This window comes from Saimiri boliviensis, chromosome 10, assembly GCF_048565385.1.
Source record: "Saimiri boliviensis isolate mSaiBol1 chromosome 10, mSaiBol1.pri, whole genome shotgun sequence".
Classification (NCBI taxonomy): Eukaryota; Metazoa; Chordata; class Mammalia; order Primates; family Cebidae; genus Saimiri; species Saimiri boliviensis.
Window position 1 is genome coordinate 18,428,252 of NC_133458.1, and position 27,550 is coordinate 18,455,801.

At 39.9% G+C, this 27,550-nt stretch overlaps 1 protein-coding gene and 2 pseudogenes across 3 annotated transcripts in view; 2 read left to right on the top strand and 1 right to left on the bottom strand.

Annotated features, from left to right (window-relative positions):
* IFT56 (intraflagellar transport 56) overlaps nucleotides 1-27,550 on the bottom strand; it is a 65,339-nt gene that overhangs the window by 8,679 nt on the left and 29,110 nt on the right. Inside the window, exons 8-16 of one of the 3 annotated variants that reach the window (XM_039473005.2) lie at nucleotides 27,138-27,212; nucleotides 22,687-22,789; nucleotides 20,405-20,460; nucleotides 18,603-18,656; nucleotides 16,294-16,357; nucleotides 5,203-5,291; nucleotides 4,910-4,993; nucleotides 2,986-3,055; nucleotides 1,730-1,836 (exon numbers count right to left, since the gene is read on the bottom strand). In XM_039473005.2, the coding sequence (XP_039328939.1) occupies nucleotides 1,730-1,836; nucleotides 2,986-3,055; nucleotides 4,910-4,993; nucleotides 5,203-5,291; nucleotides 16,294-16,357; nucleotides 18,603-18,656; nucleotides 20,405-20,460; nucleotides 22,687-22,789; nucleotides 27,138-27,212 (702 nt within the window). Of the gene's footprint in view, nucleotides 1-1,729; nucleotides 1,837-2,326; nucleotides 3,056-4,909; nucleotides 4,994-5,202; nucleotides 5,292-16,293; nucleotides 16,358-18,602; nucleotides 18,657-20,404; nucleotides 20,461-22,686; nucleotides 22,790-27,088; nucleotides 27,213-27,550 lie in introns of those variants that run through there. The other 2 variants (XR_012512017.1, XM_074379017.1) reach the window with 2 other exon arrangements.
* LOC141579916 (MSL complex subunit 3 pseudogene) lies at nucleotides 6,102-10,549 on the top strand (annotated as a pseudogene).
* LOC104651696 (MSL complex subunit 3 pseudogene) lies at nucleotides 10,590-12,498 on the top strand (annotated as a pseudogene).

The window sequence follows — 27,550 nt, forward strand, 5'->3', positions numbered from 1 at the left end:
CCACCACTAACTACTGTTAACTTCTAAATCTACATTGTTAAATCCTGTGAACTGCTAAATCTGCATTGCTAATTGCAATGAATACCAAAGCTCCAAGCACAGCATTTCCTACTTGTATTATCTCTGCTGGGAACCTCAAAGACAGTTCAGATTTAATATATCTCAAACGGAAATAATTTCCTGTCTTCCAATGTTTTCCTTCCCTCTGCCTCCCCTAACTTAACAGCACTGGCATCCACCAAGTCATGTTAAACCATTATTTTCAAGTCTCCTATGTCTTAAAATCTTTTCCACTGGTGGTGATTCACTTCCTTGTTTGGTAATGATTCACTTTGAAATTAGCTTTTGTTGATTGATTTAACATAAGACTCTCTTTACCTGACATTTACCTGTATTTTTGACATTTTTGGATGAGATATTCCAAAAATAGGAACTTGCAGAATTTGAGGTGAATTTTTTTAAATTTTAATCTATAGGTTAGGTCCCAAAACTACTAACTTCTCCCAGCCTTTCCAACTCCCCAGCCCCTACACACACACGAACCAACATGTACAAAAAACAGCCATTCCTTTACTAAATCTGACTAATTTTTTATTCTCTTTTCTGGTCTTTGTCTTACCTGTCTGCCATTTGCACCTCAAAGTTTGGTTTGCTACTCTTCTCCCTTTCCTTTTTACTTGTGTAATCTCACTGTTTTTCAGGGCTTCAGTGAATCCAGTCATGCGCTTCATAACAGTATTTTGATCCATGACAGGCAGCATATATGATGGTGGTTCCATTAGATTATAATACTGTATTTTTTTTGTGCCTTTTCTATGTTTAGATATGTTTCAATATGCAAATATCTGCCATTGTGTTAAAACTGCCTACATAATTCAGTACAGGAACATGCTGTACAGGTTTGCAGCTTAGCAGCAATAGGCTATATATTATATCATATGGCCTAAATGTGTAGCAGGCTATACCATCTAAGTTTGTGTAAGTACACTCTGATGTTTGTACAATGACGAAATCACCCAATGACACATTTCTCAGACCTTATCCCCATTATTAAGCAACACAGGGCTGTACTTAAATGTTAATGACTCCCAATCTATGTCTCTAGATATCAGAAGACATGTTTCTTGAACTTCAGAACCAAATTTCTAACTACCAGATGACTATCTGTACATCAGTGCTACCTAAAGATTCATAGCCTTTAGAAATCTAAAACTTCCTCTCTAAATAATTATTTCATATACACATAAATTTCTGAAATACTGCCTATCTTTAAGTTCAGTTCATTCATAAAAAGAATGGCATCAGGCCGGGTGGCGTGGCTCACGCCTGTAATTACAGCGCTTTGGGAGGCCAAGGCAGGCAGACTATGAGGTCAGGAGTTTGACACCAGCCTGGCCAACATTGTGAAACCCCATCTCTACTAAAAATACAAAAATTAGCTGGGCATGGTGACAGGTGCCTGTAATCCCAGCTACTCAGGAGAATTCCTTGAACCAGGGAGGCGGAGGTTGCAGTGAGCTAAGATTGCACCACTGCACTTAAGCCTGGGTGACAGAGAGAGACTGTCTCAAAAAAAAAAAAAAAAAAAAGAATGGAATCTCTTATAACAAACACTATGCAAATCCTCCCACTACTAACCATTTAGTCTGCAGGACATTTCCCTTAATATTAGCCAATGCAGCAATGTGATACTGACCTTCAGTGTCCCTTTAGTCTCAGTCAAACTTACCTTGTAACAGTCATTAGCAATTAGCTGTAAGAGACTGAAGGACTCGCCAGAGGTTTCCATCTTGAGATAAAGTTCCCAGGCTAGTCTTGGTTTCTTATTCATAATATCTGCAAAAGGAAACAAAGATTTGTAAACAAATGAGTCATTTTTACATGGACAAAAAATAATTTCTGCACCTTATTATTCTATGGATTTGGTTCTATATTCCAAATAAAGTAATGATAGAATACCTCTTTCATGGAAAGCTTGCAATGTTGGCATTAAGCTGGCTCCCTGCCAGAATTCTACCATACTTAATATAGTTAAGTTAGGAGTCACATAATTATGTCTTTCAGACTGGATTGACTTCTGGTAGTTCCTACTTTGCTCATCTGCTTAAAAGAGGATACCTAGCATTCATTCAATCTGACTCACAGTTTCAGCCTCACTTAGAAGATTTGATTGCTAAATTTTCCTCTGACAAAAACTCAGTGAACATTTTATTTAATTTTATCTTTGCACTGAGACAGAGTCTTGCTCTGTCACCCAGGCTGGAGTGTAGTGGTGCGATCTTGGACCACTGCAAACTTTGCCTCCTGGGTTAAGTGATTCTCATACCTCAATCTCCCAAGTAGCTGGGATTACAGGTGTGCACCACCATGCCCAGCTAATTTTAGTATTTTTAGTAGAGATGAGGTTTCACCATGTTGGCCAGGCTGGTCTTGAACTCCTGGCCTCAAGTGATCCTTCTGCCTCACGCTCCCAAAGTGCTGGGATTACAGGTGTGAGCAACTGTGCTTGGCAACATTTTAAATCTGAGTTTTAAAAAGGAGCAAGAAAAGATAGTGAGCGAGAGAGAGATAGAAAGTAAAGTTCTATAATACACCAAAAAATTACATTTTTAACATTTTGCCGCTTTTCAGGTTTGAACCATAGTGAAAAGTTAAAATTAGCATGACAACATCATTTCACAAACAACACAATAAACTGAGACTCTGGAAACTTGAACGAGACTTTAGGAAGAACCTGACATTTTTCTGGCTATAAGTACTAGATCAATACTATGTAGAAGAAAAAATCACAGGGTAAACTTGCATGACACATTTACATGGAAACTCTTACTGAGTAGAATGAACAATCCTCAATTTCAGTGTTTACTCATTCTACAGAACAAAATGCAAAATAAAATTAGAAAACATTTAATGTCATTTCCAAACAGATTATGCAACCAAAAAGAAAAAGAGGACTCCTTTTGTAACATTTAAAAGAAGACTCACAGCACCGAGCTAACCAGCTGAGGTAAATGTAATCATTTTTCATCTTCTCACTTTGGATCAAGAGGAACACCTGCAAGAAGAGAAAAGAAAGGGAACACACGTGAGGATGGTTTTGCAGTGAAAATATCCACTACTGGCTTGCCTTAGATTGATGATGACCGTAGCACTGTAGATGACCAAACTCTATACAGGCTACTAAGAAAAGTAAAGGACAGAGTTGTGGTGATTTAAAAATAGTACACCAGAAATTGATATTACACGTTGACAAAAAGTTGGTAAGGATATAGAAGATTTAAGCGGAATAATTAAAAACTGTATGATACATATTCCTTTTAAGCACACATGACATGCTACACACCGGTCAGTAAGGCAAGCCTCAACAAAGGGTAAACGACTGGTATCAAACAGTCCATATTCTTTTGTTTGTTTTCTAGACAAGGTCTCACACTGTCAACCAGGCTGCAGTGCAGTGGCACGATCATGGCTCACTACAGTCTTGACCTCCCGGTGTCAAGTGATCCTCCCTCGTACCTTGGCCTCCCAAATAGCTGGGACTACAGACACATGCCACCATACTCGGCTATTAAAAATTTTTTTTTTGTAGAGATGGTGTCTCACTATATTGCCTAGGCTGGTCTCGAACTCCTGGGCTCAAGTGATCCTCCCACTTTTCAGCCTTCCAAAAGGTTGGGATTATAGGTGTGAGCCAGCTCACCTAGCCCAGACCACATTCTATGACCACAAAAATACAATTAAAATAAGTAAATAAATATTGATAGTCACCAAGCTGTATACGTAGGATTTGTATAGTTTCCTGTACATATGTTATATTTCTATAAAGTTTACTTAGGATTTGTATACTTTTCTGTACATATGTTATATTTCTATAAAGTTTACTAAAAAGGAAAAATTTTAATATGGTTATAAAACCTATGTCTGTTCATATTGTACTTTTTTTTTTTAAGAGATGGGATCTCACGATGTTGCTCAGGCTGGAGTGCAGTAGACAGGGTCCCACTATGTTGCCCAGGCTGGAGTGCAGTGGCTATTCACAAGCATGATTATAGTGCACTGCAGCTTAAAACTTCCAGGCTCAAGCCACTGTCCTGCCTCAGCCTCCCAAGTAGCTGGGACTACAGGTGTGTGCCACTGCACCTTCTCCATAGTGTACTTTTTTTTTTTTTTTTTTTTTGAGACAGAGTTTCGCTCTTGTTACCCAGGCTGGAGTGCAATGGCACGATCTCGGCTCACCGCAACCTCCGCCTCCTGGGTTCAAGCAATTCTCCTGCCTCAGCCTCCTGAGTAGCTGGGATTACAGGCACGTGCCACCATGCCCAGCTAATTTTTTTGTATCTTTAGTAGAGACGGGGTTTCACCATATTGACCAGGATGGTCTCGATCGCTTGACCTCGTGATCCACCCGCCTCAGCCTCCCAAAGTGCTGGGATTACAGGCTTGAGCCACCGCGCCCGGCTTACTTTTTTTTTTTTTTTTTGAGATGGAGTTTCGCTCTTGTTACCCAGGCTGGAGTGCAATGGCGCGATCTTGGCTCACTGCAACCTCCGCCTCCTGTGTTCAGGCAATTCTCCTGCCTCGGCCTTCTGAGTAGCTGGGATTACAGGTATGCGTCATCATGCCCAGCTAATTTTTTGTATTTTTAGTAGAGACGGGGTTTCACCGTATTGACCAGGATGGTCTCGGTCTCTTGACCTCGTGATCCACCCACCTTGGCCTCCCAAAGTGCTGGGATTACAGGCTTGAGCCACTGCACCCGGCCCACAGCGTACTTTTTAATGCAACTTAAGAACAGAGGAATCTTTAATAATCCTTAACACTTGACCCTTAACCATTTTATTCCAGTGAGAAAAAGACAAGGATGTTTTTAGATAGGATCATTCAAATGCTTTCAAAAGCAGGTACCCACCTCTTCAGCCTCACTAGTATTGCCTGTTGCAGCTTTGGCTTGGGCATAATTAAAGTTAAAGATGTCATCATTATAGAAGTAACTCTGAAAAACACCCCAAGAACAGGTCGCATTGAGAATTAACATATAAAACATAAAACCACCAGTTATACCAATTAACACAAAATTAACCTTATGGATTAGTCTATGCCACTAATGCCACCAAAGAAAATGGGTCATCTCTAAGGGTACCTTACCTTCTCTGACATAGTCTACAGTATTTTGTATATAGTCTTATATAATTCTATACTGACCTTAAATGAATTGAGGTAAATCAAGACATCATCAAATTGCTTAAGCAGGAAGAAACAGGAAGCCATGCACTGCCTCCCTGGTATTGTATCTGAAATAGAGGGAAAAAAAACCCCCACACATATTCATGAAACTAAAATCCTCTTTAGCTGAAATTTTAGTTATTTAATAATTTAGAGACAGGAAAATATTCTTAGACATCTTTCTAGATTCTGAAATTTTAGATTTTGTTTAGTGGGCAAAACTCCAACAAATGGAGGTCATTGAGAGTGACCAATAAGGGATAAACTCCCAGAGTCCAAAATGAACACATGCCCTTCAGTTTCACTAGCTACGGCATTACCCAAATCATTTCCAGGGCTTTGATTCTCACATCCAACATTTGCACATTCACTTGGTGTGGCCTGGTCTCCATCATCACTTTTCTAAATCAACCTAGCATTTCTAATCTCAAACGGAAAAATAATTTGCCATGGAACCATCTGATTCTGATCCTGATCCAATTTTTTGCCTGATATCAGATTTCTATTTGAATAGTGGAGGATTCCTATAACTAACACCCTTGCCACAGACATTCCTAAGGCTCCTTATCCTGCTAAATTTTTTTCCTTTAGCACTTATCACAGACTGATATACCATGTATATCTGATACATATAATATTATATATATCTAGTCAGATATACACATAAGATATAAAACCATCAGTTATACCAGATAAACACAAAACTATTTTTAAGGATTAGTTGATCCCACTAATGCCACCACAGAAAATGAGGCATTTTCTGGTATATCTAATCAGATATACATACAAAATATAAAACCATCAGTTATACCAGATAAACACAAAACTAATCTTAAGGATTAGTTTGTAAGGTCTGACCATGCCGTGGCCCCTACCACATGGTGACCCCCGTGAACGGCACCTACACCTCTGGAGGGCCTGCCGGAATTAGAAAACCTGAAGTAGCTGGAAGATCATGAAAAGAGGAAGAAACGATCAGCTCCTGTGGCTCCTACTTAACTCTGAGACCTTCTCTATTGTTTCTTATTCAGGCTTCAACTGACAAGGCCATTGGACTTTGTAACTGACCTTAGCTTGGCCAACTTAGCGACTCCACACCCTATAACCCCCTCCCAGCTTGCAAAAAACCGCCCTTAACTGTACCTTTTGTAACTTTCCGCTGCCTTCTCCACAACCTATAAAACCAACTCCTATCCCACCTTCCATTTTCGGACTCAGCCCACCCACAGCTGGGTGAATAAACAACCATGTTGCTCACACAAAGCCTGTTTGGGGGAGTCTCTTCATTCAGAGCAAAAGTTTTAACATAGTTGATGCCACTAATGCTACCACAGAAAATGGTGGCATTTTCTGGTATCTCTGATAAGATATATATCTATCGTATATATCTGATATACATAGTATATCAGACTGTTACAAGTGGTAAAGGAAAAAAAGTAAACAGGATAAGGAGTCTTAGGAATGCATGTAGTAAAGGTGTTAGTTATACGAATCCTCCACTACTCAAATAGGAATCTGATATCAGGCAAAAAGTTGGATCGGGATCAGAATGTACATACTAGATATATGTACCATATACATACATAGTATAACTATATAGGTGTGGACACACAAACACTATATGTACATAGTATATATACTATATATATATATATATATATATATATATATATATATATATATATTTGAGACAGAGTCTTGCTCTGTTGCCCAGGCTAGGGTACAGTAGGGTGATCTTGGCTCACTGCAACCCCCACCTCCCAGGTTCAATCTATTCTCTTGGCTCAGCCTCCCAAGTAGCTGGGATTACAGGTACACACCACCACACTAGGCTAATTTTTATATTTTTAGTAGAGATGGAGTTTCACCATGTTGGCCAGGCTGGTCTCCATCTCTTGAGCTTGTGATCTGCCTGCCTTAGCCTCCCAAAGTGCTGGGATTACAGGCGTAAACAACGGTGCCCAGCCACTATATATTTTTTCTAGTCTGTCTGGCCCACTAGACTGTAAGTTGCATAACGGTTGGAAATTTTGTTTGTTTACTGCTGTATCTTCAGCAGCTCAATACATTTTTATTGTATGAATCAATGAATGAAACGGGGAAAATATTATTCAATAACTGGTGTTGGTGGAACATTTGTGAATATCCAGGGGTGACAAAAATATTTAATCTTCAGTTCAGCATGAACACTGTTACTCAGAATAGATAGGCATAGACAACTAGCACAGGCAGCACCATACTGGTTCATGCTGGTTAACTAGCATCTCTTTTTGTAGCCCTTTCTCAAATCTTTCACTGAATCTTGGCTGATGAAATAAATAATTATAAAAATGAAGCTTCAAGACTACTAGTGGGCAATACAGGTGAATATTATATAATTGTGGCAGAAAGAAAGCATTTTCTTTTTCTTTCTTTCTTTTTTTTTTGGAGACAGAGTCTCACCCTGTCACCAGGCTGGAGTGCAGTGGTGCAATCTCGGCTCACTGCAACCTCCAACTCCTTGGTTCAAGCGATTCTCCTGCCACAGCCTCACAGGTAGCTGGGATCACAGGCACACGCTACCACCCCCAGCTAACTTTTGTATTTTTAGTAGAGACAGGGTTTCACCGAATGTTGGCCAGGATGGTCTCAATCGCCTGATCTTGTGATCCACCGGCCTCGGCCTCCGAAGGTGCTGGGGTTACAGGTGTGAACCACCACGCCCAGCTGAAAGAAAGCACTTACTAAGCTTAATTCCCATGCAAGACATCATTATAGAAAAGATAAACTTAATTGCTGGTGCTGTGGCTCATGCCTGTAATCCCGGCACTTTGGGAAGTGGAAGTAGGTGAACGATTCAACGTCAGGAGTTCAAGACCAGCCTGGCCAACATGGCGAAAACCCCATCTCTACTAAAAATATAAAAATTAGCCAGGTGTGGTGGTGGGCACCTGTAGTCCTAGCTACTTGGGAGGCTGAGACAGGAGAATCACTTGAACCCAGGAGACAGAGGTTGCAGTGATCTGAGATCATGCCACTGCACTCCAGCCTGGGCAACAGAATGAGACTCCATCTTAAAAAAAAAAAAAAAAAGAAAAAGAAAAGAAAAGATAAAGGCAATTAAATATGGTTTTAATATTTTTATTAATCTACTTTTTAAATTTTTTGTGGCTATGTAGTCCATATATCCATACTGCATATGGATATCCAGTATATATTTATGGGTACGTAAGATATTTTGATACAGGCATATAATGTATAATTCCATCAGGGTAAATGGGGTATCCATCACATCAAGCATTTATCCTTTCTTTATGTTACAAACCATCCAATTATACTCTTCTAGTTACTTTGAAATGTATAATAAATTATTGTTAAATGCAGCCATTCTGTTGTGTTATCAAATACTAGATCTTATTAATTCTAATTTTTTTTGTACCTGTTAGCCATCCCCACTGTCCTTCTACACTACTACCCCTCCTAGGCTCTGCTAACCATCATTCTACTCTCTACCTCCTTGAGTTCAAGTGTTTTAATATTTTTTAGCTCCCACAAATAAGTGAAAACTGTGTCTTTCTGTGCCTGGCTTATTTCACTTAACATAATGTTCTCCACTTCCATTCATGTTGTTGCAAATGACAGGATCTCATTCATCTCATCTCATTCTTTTTATGACTGAACAGTATTCCACTGTGTATATGTACCACATTTTCTTTATCCCTTCGTCTGTTGATGGATGCTTAGGTTGCTTCCAAATGTTCGCTATTTTGAATTGTGCTGCAATAAACATTCATGTGCAAGTATCTCTTTGATATGCTGATTTCCTTTATTTGGGTATATACCTAGCAGTGAGATTGCCGGATCATATGGTCATCCTATTTTTAGTGTTTTGAGGAACGTCCAAACTGGTCTCCATAGTGGTCGTGCTAATTTACATTCCCACAAACAGTGTACGAGGGTCCCTTTTCTCCACATCCTTTCCAGCATTGGTTGCTGCCTGTCTTTTGCATAAAAGCCATTTTAACTGGAATGAGATGATATCTCACTGTAGTTTTGATTTGCATTTCTCTGATGATCAATGATGCTGAGCACCTTTCATATACCCATTTGTCATCTGTATCTTTTAAGAAATGTCTGGGGGTGGGCGACAGGAAAAAATTAAATAAATTTAAAAAAAAAAGAAATGTCTGTTCAGATCTTTTGCCCATTTTCAAATTGGAGTGTTAGATTTTTTTCTTATTGAGTTGTTTGAGCTCCTTCTATATTTTCTGATTAGGAATCCCTTGTCAGATGGCAAATATTTCTCCATTCTGTGGGTTGTCGCTTCACTTTGCTGATGGTTTCCTTTGCTGTGCAGAAGCTTTTTTCATTTGATGTCATCCCATTTGTCCATTTTTGCTTTGGTTGCTTGTGTCTGTGGGGTATTACTCAAGAAATCTTTGGGCCAGGCCACTCACACGTGGTGGGGAACATCACGCGTGCTTTGTTGTTAATGTTTGCACCCCCGACACCAATACAGGTGGAAGAGGCCTTTTGACTACAGCTTTTGTCTTCCTGTTAAATCTCTCCTCGTGTGGCCCAGTGCTGTGTGCGCTCCTGTGGGACACCCTGCCATCAGACCCAGACTGTTAATGTTATTGTTGGGAAAGACAAACAAGGCAGAAAGATTCCAGAATATCTGATCCATTGTAATGGTTGGAACAGAAGCTGGGATAAATGGGCTGAAGATCATGTTTTTTGTGATACCGATGAAAATCATAGATTACAGCATAAATTGGCAAGAAAAACTGTAGCTCACCTGAGGAGCACAGGAAGAAAGAAGAAGTGCTGAAGGTTGCCTGGTGTCGATTGACTCTGTCTTAAAAGGCCTCTCAACTGAAGAAAAAGATGAAAGTGATGAAAAGTCATTAAGCAGTTCCTCTGACAGCAGCAAAGACAGGATAAAGAAATAAGTAAAGAAAGTGTTATTGAAGAAAAGACTGGAGTGAAAAAACCAGAGCTACAAACAAAAAGAGAAATGGAAGAAAGAACAATAACTATAGAAATCCCTGAAGTTCTGAGGCAGCAGGAGGATGATTGTTATTACATTAACAGGAGGAAATGCTAGTGAAACTTTCATGCCAGACCAACCAATAATGATTTTGGAATCCTATGTCAAACGTTTTGCTATGAATGCAGCCTTTTCAGCCAATGAGAGGCCTAGTCACCATCACGCTATGCCACATGCCAACATGAATGTGCATTATATCCCAGAAAAAAGAATGTGACTTTTGTAAAGATGGTGGATGGATTAAGAATAATATTTGATTACATTCCCCCACTGGCTTTACTCTATCTGTATGAATAAGCTCAGTATAAAAAGGTGACTTTGCTGGGCACGGCTGCTCATGCCTGTAATCCCAGCACTTTGGGAAGCTGAGGCGAGTGGATCGCCTGAGGTTAAGAGTTCGAGACCAGCCTGGCCAATGTGGCCGAAAGCCCATCTCTACTAAAAATACAAAAATTAGCCATGCATGGTGGCGGGCACCTGTAATCCCAGCTACTTGGGAGGCTGAGGCAGGAGAATTGCTTGACGCTTGAACCCAGGAGGAAGAGGTTTCACTGAGCTGAGATCACATCACGGCACTCCAGCCTGAGTGACAAGAGCAAGACAATGTCTCAAAAAAAAAAATAAAAAGTCCAGGTATGGTGCCTTAAGCCTGTAATCTTAGCACTTTGGGAGGCCGAGGTGGGAGGATCACCTGAGGTCAGGAGTTCAAGACCAGCCTAGACAACATGGTGAAACCCCATCTCTACTAAAAATACAAAAATTAACCAGGCATGGTAGCCCATGCCTATAATCCCAGCTACTTGGGAGGCTGAGGCAGGAGAAGAGCTTGAACCCAGGAGACAGAGGATGCAGTGAGCCAAAATCACGCCACTGAACTCGAGCCTCAGTGGCAGAGTGAGACTTGGTCTCAAAAAAAAAAAAGGTGACTTCATCTAAATTTTTTCTCCCAATTAAGGAAAGTGCCACAAACACTAATAGGAACTAGAAGGAACTCTCTCTCAGCCTGCCTCTGTGGAATCCATCCATGTGACAGTGCACAGAGAGTCAGCCAACCACTGGTGAACCAACAAAGGTGCAAGGCTGAGCTGGAAGCACTGCAGTCTCTGAGGTGGTCCATGTGCCACACCGCCAACTGTGACAGACTTTCTGAGAGCAGCACCTCACCTCACCCAAGCGCTGGCAGCAGGATACATCCACCAGCATGCCCAAGCTGCTCCTGCACCTGGAAAAGAAGACACCTGTGCTTGGCAGATCATCTTCACCTATTCCTCTACTCCTAGCAAGGAAGGGAGTGCAGTGTTTGCTGGCTCTGAAGGGAGAAAGAAAAACTAATGAAATGAATGAGGTCCTTTCCTGGAAGGCTGTGCCTGACAATTACCCACCAGGTGACCAGTGTCTCCACCCTCTTACATTTACAGGGCATAACATTTGCTGCAATTTTTTATAAAACTTCCAGAAATCCTTGGGAAGATGTCCTTTTCTGAGAAATATCTGAAGACTTTTTTGAAGCACTCTGATGCTTATTTGAGGTTTTTAGCAGAATACCATGATGACTTTTTCCCAGAGTCAGCTTATGTCTTTGCTTGTGAGGTGCGTTACAGCACCAAGAATCCCTGGGCAATTTCCTTTTTTTTTTCTTTTTTTTTGAGACGGACTTTCGCTCTTGTCACCCAGGCTGGAGTGCAATGGCGCGATCTCGGCTCACCGCAATCTCTGCCTCCTGGGTTCAGGCAATTCTCCTGCCTCAACCTCCTGTGTAGCTGGGATTACAGGCACGCGCCACCATGCCCCGCTAACTTTTTTGTATTTTTAGTAGAGACGTGGTTTCACCATATTGACCAGGATGGTCTCGATCTCTTGACCTCATGATCCAACCACCTCGGCCTCCCAAAGTGCTGGGATTACAGGCTTGAGCCACTGCGCCCGGCCCCTGGGTAATTTCTTAAAGTGTTGGTGGTTCTGTAAGAACAACTGCTCTGTCTAGCTTGGTGCTCTGGGTTCCAGATGAACAACTATCAAGGTGGTGGGTCTTTACCCAGAGCACAAACACAATGCCCATTTGGTGGCTCTGACAGAGGTGGGCCCTGTTGTTTGAGTTGCCCACATAATGTAGTTATTCTGTTAGGAAATATTTCCTGGGTGCCTGAAAGTGCTCTGACACAACACTTGCTACTGTGCAGGCCATGTGTGATGGCAGGAAAAAAGCAACTGTGTTCACAGTGAAATGTTCACAGAAGAGTACATAAGTTAGGCCATTTCAACAGACATTGCAGTTAAACAGCAAGAATCACATGGTTTTGTTATTTGTTACCATCGAACAAAATTTTTTTGCAAATTGGTTTCATTCTTTTGATGAAGCTGAGCAACTCTGTCCAACAATGTTTAGTTTGTACTTGGAAACCACAAAATAGTTCCAAAGTATTTTAGAGGGAATCAAGATTGATGGCAAAAGAAAATTTGCAGCTAGACATTTGCTTCTAACAATTTCCTCTCTATAAAACATTATTTTTGGTGATCGAAAGAAAGCACTGCCTTTCTTGTTTGAGATTTTACAGCTATACTTTGCTGTGTAATGTTATGGTTCCCTTTCTGTCAAGTGTTACTTCTGGTGATCTATATAAAGCCTGTCTTGTTTGAAAAAACAAAAACAAAAACAAGAGCAATAACGTAAAAAGAAGTCTTTGCCAACACCAATGTCCTGGAGACTTTCCCCAATGTTTTCTTTTTTTTTTTTTTTTTTTGAGACGGAGTTTCGCTCTTTTTACCCAGGCTGGAGTGCAATGGCGCGATCTCGGCTCACCGCAACCTCCGCCTCCTGGGCTCAGGCAATTCTCCTGCCTCAGCCTCCCGAGTAGCTGGGATTCCAGGCACGCGCCACCATGCCCAGCTAATTTTTTTGTATTTTTAGTAGAGACGGGGTTTCACCATGTGGACCAGGATGCTCTCGATCTCTTGACCTCGTGATCCACCCGCCTTGGCCTCCCAAAGTGCTGGGATTACAGGCTTGAGCCACCGCGCCCGGCCACTTCCCCAATGTTTTCTTGTAGAATTTTCCTTATTTGAGGTCTTAGTTTCAGTCTTTAACCTATTTTAATTTGAGTTTCTTATAGGGGTAGAGATGGGAGTCTAGTTTCATTCTTCTGCATAAGGACATCCAGTTTTCCCATACAATTTATTGAAGAGACTTTCCTTTACCCAAGGTTCTTGACATCTTTATCAAAAATGAGTTCACTGTAGATGTATGAATTTATTTCTGGGTTCTCTTAACGTGCTTCATTGGTCTATGTGTCTGTTTTTATGCCAGTGCCATGCTGTTTTGGTTACTATAGCGCTGAGGTATAATTAGAAATCAGGTACAGGGATTCCTCCAGTTTTGTTCTTTCTGCTCTGGACAGCTTTGGCTATTCTGGTCTTTTGTGGTTCTGTATAAATTTTAGGATTTTTTTTTCTATTTTTATAAAGAATACCATTCGTATTTTCATAGGGATTGCATTGAATCTGTAGACTGTTTTGGGTAGTATGAACATTTTAACAATATTGATTCTTCCAATCTATGAATATGAAATATCTTTCCTCTTTTGTGTGCCCTCTTCAATGTCTTACATCAGTGTTTCATAGTTTTTATTGTAGAGATACTTCACTACTTTGGTTAACTCCTAAGTATTTAATTCTACTGGTAGCTATTATAAATGGGATTACTTTTTTTGATTTTCAGATTGTTTGCTGTTGGCATATAGAAATGCCACTGGTTTTTTTTTTTTTTTTTTAAGTTTTGAGATGGAGTCTTGCTCTGTCACCAGGCTGGAGTGCAGTGGTGTGATCTTGGCTCACTATAACCGCCGCCTCCTGGTTCAAGCAATTCTCGTGCCTCAGCCTCCCAAGTAGCTGGGATTACCACACCCAGCTAATTTTTTTTTTTTTCCAGTAGAGACCAGGTTTCACCATGTTGGTCAGGATGGTCTCAAACTCCTGACCTCATGATCTACCCACTTTGGCCTCCCAAAGTGCTGGGATTACAGGTATGAGCCACCATGCCTGGCCAACCACTGATTTTTATTTGTTGGTTTTGCATCTTGCAATTTTACTGCATTTCCTTACAGGTTCTAATGGTTTTTTGGTAGAGTCTTTAGGTTTTCCAAATATAAGATCGTATCATCTGCAAACTTGGATAATTTGACTTCTTCCTTTTCAATTAGAATGTGCTTCATTTCTTTCTCTTGTCTAATTACTAGCTAGGACTTCCAGTACTATGTTGAATAACAGCGGTAAAAGTGGGAATCCTTGTCTTGTTCTAGATCTTAGAGGAAAGGCTTTCCATTTTCCCCATTCAATATGATACTTTCTGTTGTATATGGATTTTATTGCATTGAGGTATGTTCCTTCTACACCCAGTTTTTTGAGGGTTTTTATCATAAAAGAAGGTTGTATTTAATCAAATGCTTTCTCAGCATTAGTTGAAATGATCATATAGTTTTTGTCCTTCATTCTGCTGATACGATGTATCCCATTTATTTGTATAAGTTCAACCATCCTTGCATCGCTGAGATAAATCCCAGTTGGTCATGATGAATGATCTTTTTAATGTGTTGTTGAATTCTTTTTGCTAATATTTTGTTGACTATTTTTTTAACCCCATTCATTCGAGATACTGGCCTTCAGTTCTTTTTTTGATGTGTCTTTGGTTTTGTTATCAGGGCAATCCTGGTCTTGAAGAATGAGTTTGGAAATATTTCCTCCTTTCTTTTTTGGAATAGTTTGAACAAGATTGATCTTAGTTTTTCTTTAAATGTTTGGTAGAATTCTGCAGTGAAGCCAACGGGTCCTGGGTTTTTCTTTATTGGAAATATATTTATTATGGCTTTGATCTCATTACTTGTTATTGGTCTGCTCAGGTTTTGGATTTCTTCATGGTTCAATCTTGGTTGGTTGTATGTGTCTAGGAATTTATCCATTTCTTCTAGTTTTTCAAATTTATTGGCCTATCATTGCTCATAGTAGCCTCTGGTGATTCCTTGAATTTTGATAGTATTGGTTTTATGGCACACATGTATATGTATATATAAATATGTATTTGAGATGGGGGTCTCACTCTGTTGCCCGGGCTGGAATGCATTGGTGTAGTGGCTTGCTGCAGCCTCAACTTCCTAGGCTCAGGCAAACCTGACACTTCAGCCTCTCAAGTAGCTGGGGCCATAGGTGCATGCCACCACATCTGGCTGATTTTTTAAATGATTATTTGTAGAGATGGAGTCTTCCTATGTTGCCCAGGCTGGTCTTGAAGTTCTGGGCTCAAGCCATCTGTCTGCCTCAGCCTCCCCAAGTGCTGGAATTACAAGATTGAGCCAGCATGCCTGGCTGTTTTTAACATCTTTATATGGAAAAAAAATATCATAGGCAAAGTTTAAAGGCAAATGACATACCAGAATGTGACAAAGGTTAATGCTCAAAAGAACTCTTGAAAACTCAGTAAAAAATAACATTTCAAGCCAGGTGCAGTGGCTCACACCTATAATCCCAGCACTTTGGGAGGTCATGGAGGGTAGATCATGAGGTCAGGAGATCGAGACCATCCTGGCCATGGTGAAACCACAGCTCTACTAAAATACAAAAAATTAGCCAAGTGTGGTGGTGCACACCTATAGTCCCAGCTACTCAGGAGGCTGAGGCAGGGGAATCTCTTGAATCCGGGAGACGGAGTTTGCAGTGAGCCAAGATCATGCCACTGCACTCCAGCCTGGTGATAAACAAGACTCCATCTCAAAAATAATAAATAAATAACATTTCATATCTAAAACTGATTCAAAGTTTTAAAAATCTCAGGAACAAAACAGTAAATCTACTCTCCTTTATTTATTCTCTTATCCCATTTTAGCTGAAATGTTGAGAAGAACTAATTCCAATAGTCTCTCTTATTTCTGACCTCCCACTTTACAATGTGAAGCCTAATAGATACATTCCTAGACAGAGAATCAAACTTTACAGTCAATATATGTCCCACTCCAATTATGAAGCATGATCCTAAGTACAGATTTCAGACATACCACATTCGCTAGCTGATCCTCCCACCAACTGGAAGAACTGCTGGGCAATTTTCATATGATCCCTCTGAAAAACAAACTGAGCTGATATAGAGGAATAAAGTAAAAATATTTTATTTTATTATACTTTATGGTTCTAACATATTTGTCAGGATTTAACATATAACCTTCTTTTAAATCTTGCCCCAAACAATACTAATTCTTATTAGCATAACAACTAGACCTGAAACTGAATTAAAACCTGTGCAGGGACAGACAGAAAAGAAAAAGAATCAAATCCTTAAATTCTACCATAAAACTTCATTAAATGAACTCATTCTACAAATATCTATTGCTCTTTTATCAGGCTTTGGAACAGGAGCTATAAATGTAACAAGGAGTATTTATTAAACTCATTTATTTATTTACATTTTTGGAGATGGAGTTTCGCTCTTATTGCTCAGGCTGAAGTGCAATGGCACAATCTTGGCTCACCGCAACCTCCACCTCCCGGGTTCAAGTGATTCTCCTACCTCAGCCTCCTGAGTAGCTGGGATTACAGGCATGCACCACCATGCCCGGCTAATTTTTTGTATTTTTAGTAGAAATGGACTTTCACCATGTTGGTCAGGCTGGTCTTAAACTCCTGACCTCATGATCTGCCCGCCCTGGCCTCTCAAAGTACTGGGATTACAGGTGTGAGCCACCACACCCGGCCTAAACTCATTTATTTAATAAATATTTGCTGCCTATTTACTATACAAGACATTGCAGAATGAACTTGAGATAAGGCCGGGCGTGGTGGCTCAAGCCTGTAATCCCAGCACTTTGGGAGGCCGAGGCGGGTGGATCACGAGGTCAAGAGATCGAGACCAACCTGGTCAACATGGTGAAACCCCGTCTCTACTAAAAATATAAAAAATTAGCTGGGCATGGTGGTGTGTGCCTATAATCCCAGCTACTCAGGAGGCTGAGGCAGGAGAATTGCCTGAACCCAGGAGGCGGAGGTTGCGGTGAGCCGAGATCACGCCATTGCACTCCAGCCTGGGTAACAAGAGCGAAACTCCGTCTCAAAAAAAAAAAAAAAAAAAAAAAAAAAAAGAACTTGAGATAAGATTTATTCGTATCCCATTTTGTTCCAAAAAGAACAAAGAATGATGTATTAAGATGGATAAGAGCTTAATTTTAGACAGTGTTTTGGTGTTTATAAAAAAAAAAATTTCCCAAGAAACAATTTTCTCCAGTTTACAGATGTCAAAATTATAGCTCAGATCTATGTAAGTCAAAAAAAAGTCCCTGCAAATAAGAATGAAGTTGCGCCGGGCGCGGTGGCTCAAGCCTGTAATCCCAGCACTTTGGGAGGCCGAGGCGGGTGGATCACGAGGTCGAGAGATCGAGACCATCCTGGTCAACATGGTGAAACCCCGTCTCTGCTAAAAATACAAAAAAGTAGCTGGGCATGGTGGCGCGTGCCTGTAATCCCAGCTACTCAGGAGACTGAGGCAGGAGAATTGCTTGAACCCAGGAGGCGGAGGTTGCGGTGAGCCGAGATCGTGCCTTTGCACTCCAGCCTGGGTAACAAGAGCGAAACTCCGTCTCAAAAAAAAAAAAAAAAAAAGAAGTTGCGCAACGATTTTAAAATTTGTTATTAAATAAATTGCTATTTAAAAAATGGACCTTTGGCCGGGCGCGGTGGCTCACACCTGTAATCCCAGCACTTTGGGAGTCCGAGGCGCGTGGATCACGAGGTCAAGATATCAAGACCATCCTGGTCAACACGGTGAAACCCCGTCTCTACTAAAAATACTAAAAATTAGCTGGGCATGGTGGCACGTGCCTGTAATCGCAGCTACTCAGGAGGCTGAGGCAGGAGAATTGCCTGAACCCAGGAGGCGGTGGTTGTGGTGAGCCGAGATCGCGTCATTGCACTTCAGCCTGGGTAACAAGAGCAAAACTCCGTCTCAAAAAAAAAAAAAAAGGACCTTTTTTTTGGAGACGGAGTCTTGCTCTGTCACCCAGGCTGTGCAGTAGCATGATCTCGGCTCACTGCAACCTCCGCCTCCTGTGTTCAAGTGATTCTTCTGAAAATTAAACCCTTTTAAACAAGGAGAAATCTTTAGGGTCACAGGATTGTGGTTTTTTTGTTTATTTGTTTGTTTTTGTCTCTAAATACTATAACATTCTTTTCACAATGGAGTCTGGATTGAGGGATACAGAGAAATAAAAGGAGCTACAGGAGAGTCTATTGCTGCCTGCACTTCGATAGTCATTTTGTTCTCTTCCACATACCTATAACTTTACAACCGATAGATTATCAGTGATTTCATACTCACTGAACCTATTTCCTGGCCAAGGGCTGCATTGACCACTCCTTTGAGAATATACTCCTAGAAACATGGAATAACACTGGTTAAGAGAAATGTGGAGCTATGAGATCATTTTCAAATTAACTCCTTACATTAACTTAATACTTTATATAAATTATCAAAGATTACCCAGAGTTACTTTTCTCTGTTCTATCCCTAGCTTGAATGAAAGAATTAGGAGACACTCATTTAGTTGCCAGCAGCCAAGTATCTACATAACACAATACCATATTTGTAAATTCTCCATCTTAAGCAAAAATAATTCAGTGGAAGCTCCAGGAGATAAGTTTCTTTTTATTTCAATTATATGAAAAAAGTTGATATAATTTTTATTACCTTCTCAACCATATCATATATATTATTTTCCCTTTCCAATCTTTTTTTTTTTTTTTTTTTTTGAGACAGAGTCTCACTTTTGTTGCCTAGGCTGGAGAGCAGTGGTGTGATCTCAACTCATTGCAGCCTCTGCCCCCCAGGGTTCTAGCAATTCTCCTACCTCAGCCTCCAGGGAGACTGGGATTACAGGTGCCCCCCACACCATGCCTGGCTAATTTTTTTGTATTTGTAGTAGAGATGAGGTTTTGCCATGTTGGTCAGGCTGGTCTCGAACTCTTGACCTCAGGTGATCCACTTGCCTCTGCCTCCCAAAGTGCTGGGATTACAGGCGTGAATCACTGTGCCCAGCCCCTTTTAAATGTTATAGTAACTTTTCTTTGCTAGTAATCCTTTTCCTAAAAAAAATAAAAAATAAAAAATAAAAAAATGTGTCCTATGTCCATTTATAAGGTATTCTCTCTTTTGAAGTCCTGGGGCCTCACTTGTATCCTTTTTTTCAGACTTGGTTCAATTTTTTAATACATACCCTTCCTAGGTAGCAGGTTTATCAAACTTTCATTTAAGAGAGCTCACAGGCTGGACGCAGTGGTTCACACCTGTAATCCCAGCACTTTGGGAGGCCAAGGTGGGCAGATCATGAGGTCAGGAGTTCGAGACCAGCCTGGCAAACATGGCGAAACCCCGTCTCTACTAAAAATACAAAAAATTAGCAGGGCATGGTGGTGCATGCCTATAATCCCAGCTATATGGAAGGCTGAGGCAGGGGAATTACTTGAACCTGGGAGGCAGAAGTTGCAGTGAGCAGAAATCAGGCCACTGTACTCTAGCCTGGGAGACAGAGAAAGACTCTGTCTGAAAAAAAAAAGAGAGAGAGAGAGCTCACAAAAAGGACAGCATGAAAGAGGCTGAATCTTTAAATATACTTGAGAAATACACTTGTTTAAACTCCATGGGATCTGGAAATATTCTTTATTCAGTCTTTCATTCAATAAATGGAATGTTTACAATATACTTCATGTGCATGGTGTTGGAGATACAATAAGACACTGTCCCTGACTACAAGGAGTTAATGATCCAATGGGGAAGAAAGACAAGTTATAGACAATTTGTGAGATAATTGCATGTATCTAGTTGCTTCAGTGGAATTCTAAATTTTCATATTTCCAAATACTAAAGGAATTTTCCAAATTTCCTTACCCTTTTTGACAAAATGACTACATATAAGGAAGTGAAAAAACATCAAAAAGCACAGAACATTCATTCTCGTATCACAAGTTGCATATAACATTCCTAAATGAATATATATAGTCTTTTCCTGGGATTCTACAGGCAGTAGTCTGCCTTATCTTCTCTAATATGACTTCCAACTAGATTTCTGAAGTTCTACTTTCAGCAGAACTTGGTTAGTAAAAATGTAAAACATTCTCAGTTACCTGAGGAGTAGTAGGTTCCAGATCCTTAATTAAGTTATAAGCTTCTTGTACATCATCTGAAATATAACAAATAAGTAATTACACTAGTCTGTATTCCAGAAAACCCTTCTGAGGCAGTCCCTCCGAAAAGATCCTTCACTACTTAAATATTCATGGGAAATAGGATCTGTTTTATCTGTCTTCTAAGTCTCAATGTTCAGAGTTGAGTAGCTATGATAAAGATAACCAATATCCTTAGAAAACTCATATTAAAGCCATGAAGCACTTTAAAAAATGTTGAAGCTAAGAACATGGAGGAGGCATTCTACGCCAATGGCATCGTATTAGATAAGAAAAGTAACCTTTTTAATTTTTTTTTTAAGAGAGAGATATACTAAATATATAGGAATTAAATGATATCAAGTCTGAGATTTGCTTTAAAACATTTCGGGAACAAAAAGCGGGTACTGAATGAAAAAAGAAGATTGGAAATATCTTGAAAAGTGCTGAATCAAAAAAAAACAACAACAACAAAAAAGTGCTGAATCTGGGGTATTTGGATGTTTATTTATTGTACTATTTATTTTTATGTTTGAAATTTACCGGCCGGGCGCGGTGGCTCAAGCCTGTAATCCCAGCACTTTGGGAGGCCGAGGCGGGTGGATCACGAGGTCGAAAGATCGAGACCATCCTGGTCAACATGGTGAAACCCCGTCTCTATTAAAAATACAATAAAACTAGCTGGGCATGGTGGCGCGTGCCTGTAATCCCAGATACTTAGGAGGCTGAGGCAGGAGAATTGCCTGAGCCCAGGAGGCGGAGGTTGCGGTGAGCCGAGATCGTGCCATTGCACTCCAGCCTGGGTAACAAGAGCGAAACTCCGTCTCAAAAAAAAAAAAAAAGAAAAAGAAATTTACCATAATAAAAGTAATTTAGGCCGGGTGTGGTGGCTCAAGCCTGTAATCCCAGCACTTTGGGAGGCTGAGGCGGGTGGATCACGAGGTCAAGAGATCGAGACCATCCCGGTCAACATGGTGAAACCCTGTCTCTACTAAAAATACAAAAAATTAGCTGGGCATGGTGGCGCGTGCCTGTAATCCCAGCTACTCAGGAGGCTGAGGCAGGAGAATTGCCTGAACCCAGGAGGCGGAGGTTGCGGTGAGCCGAGATCGCGCCATTGCACTCCAGCCTGGGTAGCAAGAGTGAAACTCTGTCTCAAAAAAAATAAAATAAAATAAAAATAAAAGTAACTTATAAAATATATATGCTGTTTATCTCATTCTTGTCCAAAACATATTTCCTTTTGCTTATATATAAAATAGAGGCTTGGCATGGTGGCCCACGCTTGTAATCTCAGCACTTTGGGAGGCCAAGACAGGTACATCACCTGAGGTCAGGAGTTTTTGAGACTAGCCTGATCAACATGGCAAAACCCCACTTCTATTAAATATACAAAAATTTGCTGGGCATGGTGGTGCACGCCTGTAATCCCAGTTACTTGGGAGGCCGAGGCAGGAGATTCACTTGAACCCAGTGGGTGGAGGCTGCAGTGAGCCGAGATCGCACCAATGCACTCCAGCCTGGGCAACAGAGTAGGACTCCATCTCAAAATAATAACAAATAAATAAAATAAATAGGACTTTTTGCAAGTACATGTTCTTATTTCAATAAACACATATTCCTCCATGAGGAATATGTTGTCCTGGCTGGTTTCCAGAGCCCATGACTGAATGCCACCAAAAATGGATGGTGGCTGCTACCCTGTACTCATAGCTGCTAGAAAAGGCTGCTTTAGGCACGTGTCTAACAATTTTAATCTTACTTTGGGGCAACAAATATCACATCCTCTTTGAATCATAGTATTTCTCATAAGCAGCCTGGGGTACAAAGAAACAGAAAGGCAAACAATCAAAGCAAAAAAAAAATCAGTTAATCATTTTTTCAAAAGACACAAGAAAATGTGGATGTACATTATGCAATGGGGAAAACTAGAAAAAGAAAGAACTGTAAGGGAACGGGAGGAAAAACAATTAAAAAGAAAGAATGGATAGAGAATAAAGGACAGAAAAATAAAAGGAAAAAAGAAAAAAACAGAATGAGCGAGAAGAAGGTAGGAAGCAACAGAAGAAGAAAGAGGATTAAAAAGGCACAACAAACAAGCACCATAAACTTGTTCTATGAACTTGTTGGAAATATATTTGTAGAAATATGGATTTAAAAAGTGAAACAAGTAGTTCACTCAGACATATTTAAATATTCTAAAATATCTCATTGTAAATAAGACTAGGACAAATTTTTCTTACCTTGACGAAGGTAGTAAATCACCAAGTTTAGCCTAGCTTCAGGAATGACATCAACCAGAGGAGGTAAAACCTGCAAAGCCCCTTCACCTCCTCGGAAAACAACCTAGAGATAGAGAAATCATGCTATTATGGCAATAACAATGTATATATTTATTGGTGACAATGTTTAAGGAGCTGCCACATACAACTGGGTTCATGATATTTGACTAAAATAGCTGTGGGAATCAGTTGATATATTGAGAACTTTTATTATTGGCTGGATTTATTATTGACTACCTAATCCCCATGCTTCTTACCTTCTCTCTTCTTTTCCTTCCTCTCTGCTTTTGATCCTTCTTAACAGTCCTGTCATAATTAAACATTTTATTTTTAAACCTATATAAAACCTACCTCCATTATCAGTCTCTATAGCCTTATCCTTCTTTATTTTTATTCATAGCACTTATATTTTTATTTTATTGTATATTTCTTTATCTGTTTACTTGTTACGTCCACCACAATATGGCAAGGACCTTTGCATTTACTGTGTTCTCCCAGTCCCTAGAACTGTGGCTGGTAGAGTCGGCACTCAAGTTATTTTTTGAAAGGACGAACATATTTTTGAAGCTCTCTGTATACATATGAACTTGATCTCATTGAAAGCAAGCCATGATCTAAATTACAGCAATATACATCTCCTGTATACCTACAAAAATTTAAATTTTAAAAACAAAAACTATAAGAAATAGAATAAAAATAATAACCCTTATTGTGTGCATCTCTTTTCCTCTTCATAAGAACTGCAGAAAACTCTTAAAGTACCCGATAACTAATAAAACTCTTTTCTAGATAGACATTCTACATCAAAAACTCCCTGAAGGAATTTATATAACCTTTCTGAGCCTGTTTCCTCATCTCTAAATGGCATTAGCAATGCCTACCTTTAGGGTTCTTACGAGGATTAAATGAGTTAAATTTAGTGGACTAAATGTGTGCACATATTTCAATATTTCATGGAATTAACAGCATGTACTACATGCCCATTACTGTAACCAGCATGGGGGTTATGGCAGGAACAGGTCACTCCCATCACCATAGGGACTATTCAAGTGGGGACAGACCTCCAAAAAGCAAACAAATAAATATGTTATCAGATGATAATAAATGTTACAAAGAAAAGCTAAAAAACCAAAACAAAAAAATTCAACCATGAAAGGACAATTTATTTTGTGTACTGTTGTATTTCTAGAGCCTAGCATAGTGTCTGGAATATAGCAAATTGTTTCATAAATAAATTTACAGAAAGCAAGGTCATCCCACATGAACTACACAGTTTCTTCTCTCTATCCCAAAATATCTATTTGGTGATCTTTTTTGGTTCCTCTTTGAGATAGTCCCTTCTTTTGCCAAGACTAATTCATTTACCTGTCTTCCTGATCCCACGACTTCTAATTCCATCTGGACCTCTTTTCTCCATTAATCACTGTATCTTCAATCTTCCCAAAGCCCTGGTCCTACTTCTCAACTTTAAACATACACAAGGGGCTTTTGTTCTCTTGACAAATCTTCCCCTTGGCTGCATTGTTTCCTCTGGATAGTGCCCTATTTTTCTCTTTTTCAGTGCCACATTTCAAAATTGTGTGACTTACTGCTTCTACTTTCTTCTCATCCTCTCACTCAACCTCTCAAAACATTGGCTTCTGCTCTCAGCATACTAATCAACTTACTCTCACAAGTCACAAATTAATCTCTTTGGCTAAATTCAATGGACTTTTCTGTCCTCTTGCTCCATGATGTGTCTGCGGTTTTGACACTGATGCCTACAAGATGACAGTAAGAGTAACAATGCCATTTTCTAAATGCACACTGTGTGAAGCCCCTTACACATACTACCTCACTTAATCCTCACAAAAATGCAAGACAAGTACTTTCATTTTCCCTGTTCCACATATAAGAACACTGAGACTCAGCAATGTTAAGTGACTTATCCAAAGTTACAAAGCTAGTACACGGTAGAACTTGATCTTGACCTCAAATCTAACATCAAAAGTTGATGTTTTTTAACAAGCATTTTATATTGCCCTGATATTTTTCAGGTTAAAAAATTATAAGAGTGGCCAGGCACGGTGGCTTATGCCTGTAATCCCAGCACTTTGGGAGGCCGAGGCGGGCGCATCACAAGGTCAGGAGTTCGAGACCAGCCTGACCTACATAGTGAAACCTTGTCTCTACTAAAAATACAAAAATTAGCTGGGCGTGGTGGCACCTGTAATCCCAGCTACTCAGGAGGCTGAGGGAGGAGAATTGCTTGAACCTGGAAGGTGGAGGTTGTAGTGAGCCAAGACTGCACCACTGCTCTCCAGCCTGGGCAACAGAGTGAGACTCTTATCACACACACAAAAAAAATCATAAAATATGTGTTTATTAGAAAAAACTTAAATACAGTATTATGAAATAAAATTTTTCATATTCTTACTTCTTTTTAAAATCCCACTCTTCAAGAATTATCCCTATTTCATATGTTCTATTTAGTCATATATTCATATAGTGGTTCTTTTTTTTTTTTTTTTGAGATGGAGTTTTGCTTTTGTTGCCCAGGCTGGAGTGCAATAGCATGATCTCAGCTCACCAAAATCTCCACCTCCCGGGTTCAAGCAAGTCTCCTGCCTCAGCCTCCTGAGTAGCTGGGATTACAGGCATGTGCCACCATGCCTGGCTAATTTTTTTTTTTTTTTTTTTTTGAGACGGAGTTTCGCTCATTACCCAGGCTGGAGTGCAATGGCGCGATCTTGCCTCACCGCAACCTCTGCCTCCTGGGTTCAGGCAATTCTCCTGCCTCAGCCTCCTGAGTAGCTGGGACTACAGGCACTCACCACCATGCCCAGCTAATTTTTGTATTTTTAGTAGAGACGGGGTTTCACCATGTTGACCAGGTTGGTCTCGATCTCTCGACCTCGTGATCCACCTGCCTCAGCCTCCCAAAGTGCTGGGATTACAGGCTTGAGCCACCGCGCCCGGCTAATTTTTGTATTTTTAGTAGAGATGGGGTTTTCTCCATGTTGGTCCTGCTGGTCTTGAACTCCTGACCTCAAGCAATCTACCCGCCTCGGCCTCCCAAAGCACTGGGATTACAGGTGTGAGCCACTGCACCTGGCCCATACAGTGATTCTTTATCTTAGCTGTATCCATCTGGGATGCTTTAAAAAGATACTGATAGCTGGGCCCTATACCAACCATTAAATAAGGAGCCCATGCATCATGAATTTCAAAAGCCTCCCAGGTGATTAAAATGTGTAGTTGTAGATGACATTACATTATCTAGCTGCTGCTTCTCTGCCCTTGTCTCATTTTCTAATACTCCTTCCTCCAGTCCCAGAAATACAGATGTTGTTTTGGAACCATATTTTTCTATGTTTAATCCTTTCTACATGATTTATTTCACTTCAGCAATTGGAAACCTTCCATATTAATTTGTCAAGACTCTCACAATAAGTCCTAAATCTATTCTCAAGCCTTTATCTTCCCCAAGCTTAAATTCCAGACTACTATATAACCCATAATTCTTCACAAAAATCAATCTGGCTTCAATTTATAAACTAGATTTGAAGTTAAAAGATTAGATGCAGAAACTCATAGTAGAAACTATCCAAATAAAACTGTATCTATGATAGAGGCCTGAATCAGAGAAGAAAGGGAGTAAATATAAGACATTGACAACAAGAAGAGAATAGGATTTAGTAACTGAATAGATATTGAAGATAAAGAGAAGGGGAGAGTCTACGACAGCTGTGGTTTACTGGAGGAATTGGTACCTCAAAAAGGAATAGAGAATCAGAAGAAAAAAGCATAGTTATTATTATTGCCACTTTTGGATGAAGAATATCAGACAGTAGTATTTGATGATTTGCCCAGTGATCCCAGGTACCTAAATTGAGAGCAGCTTTTCTGCATCTCACTCTATTACGTGGGTCAATAGAATCAAAATCTAGTCCTAAACCCAACCACACATCCAACTTAAGTGTCTGCTATTCCCCAGTACAAATTTACTGTTTCAGTAAGATCAATCTGCTCACAATCTTTTACATATGTCATCCTCATTCTATCGCCATGTCCTTGACTAGAAATGAACCCTCTAAATCTCAGCCATCCTTCAAAGATGCAAAAATATTTCCCATTTATTTTAATCCACAGGGAGATATGTTCCTTTGTCTTTCCCAAAAAAACAAACACTTGGATCTACGCTGCCTTATGCTTCTTTCCAAATATTATATATATTCCTGTTCTCCCAACAAGGATTTCCTTAAGGAAACAAACTAATATTTTAAAACTTATCTCCTCCACAGTGAGGAGGCGTTCCCTTGGAGTAAAGCATTATTTGCTGGGGCATCTCCTTTTATTCATCTTTCTAAGTGCTGTGATGTACCAAAGCAGAGTAGGACTGAACTCAGTCAAGACGGGAAACCGTTATTCACCAGATTGTGCCTGATGAGTTCTTTAGCAAATTCGAAGGATGAAGAAGCATTGTCCATCAAGCTTTTGAGTTCTGCCTGAAATTCAAAAAAGAAAGGCTTATGAAAATGACAATTGTATCGTTCTTATACCACATATTTACACAATGGTTTATAATTTACAAATAATTCATTTGATCCTCATGACTCTAGGTCAATGTAATTATTATTACCCACATTTTCAAATGAGGGCAATAATAAATGAAAACAATGAGGCTTATAAAAGTTATGTGACTTGAAACTTATACTAAGCAGCAAGTTTGAAAACTGGGGTACTCAAGTCTGAAGATTCCTAGAGTTAGTTTTTTCTTTCAGTGTCAAAGGTGATTAACGAGCTAAGCATTTAAGAACTAAGGTTGATTCTTTAATCTGAAAGG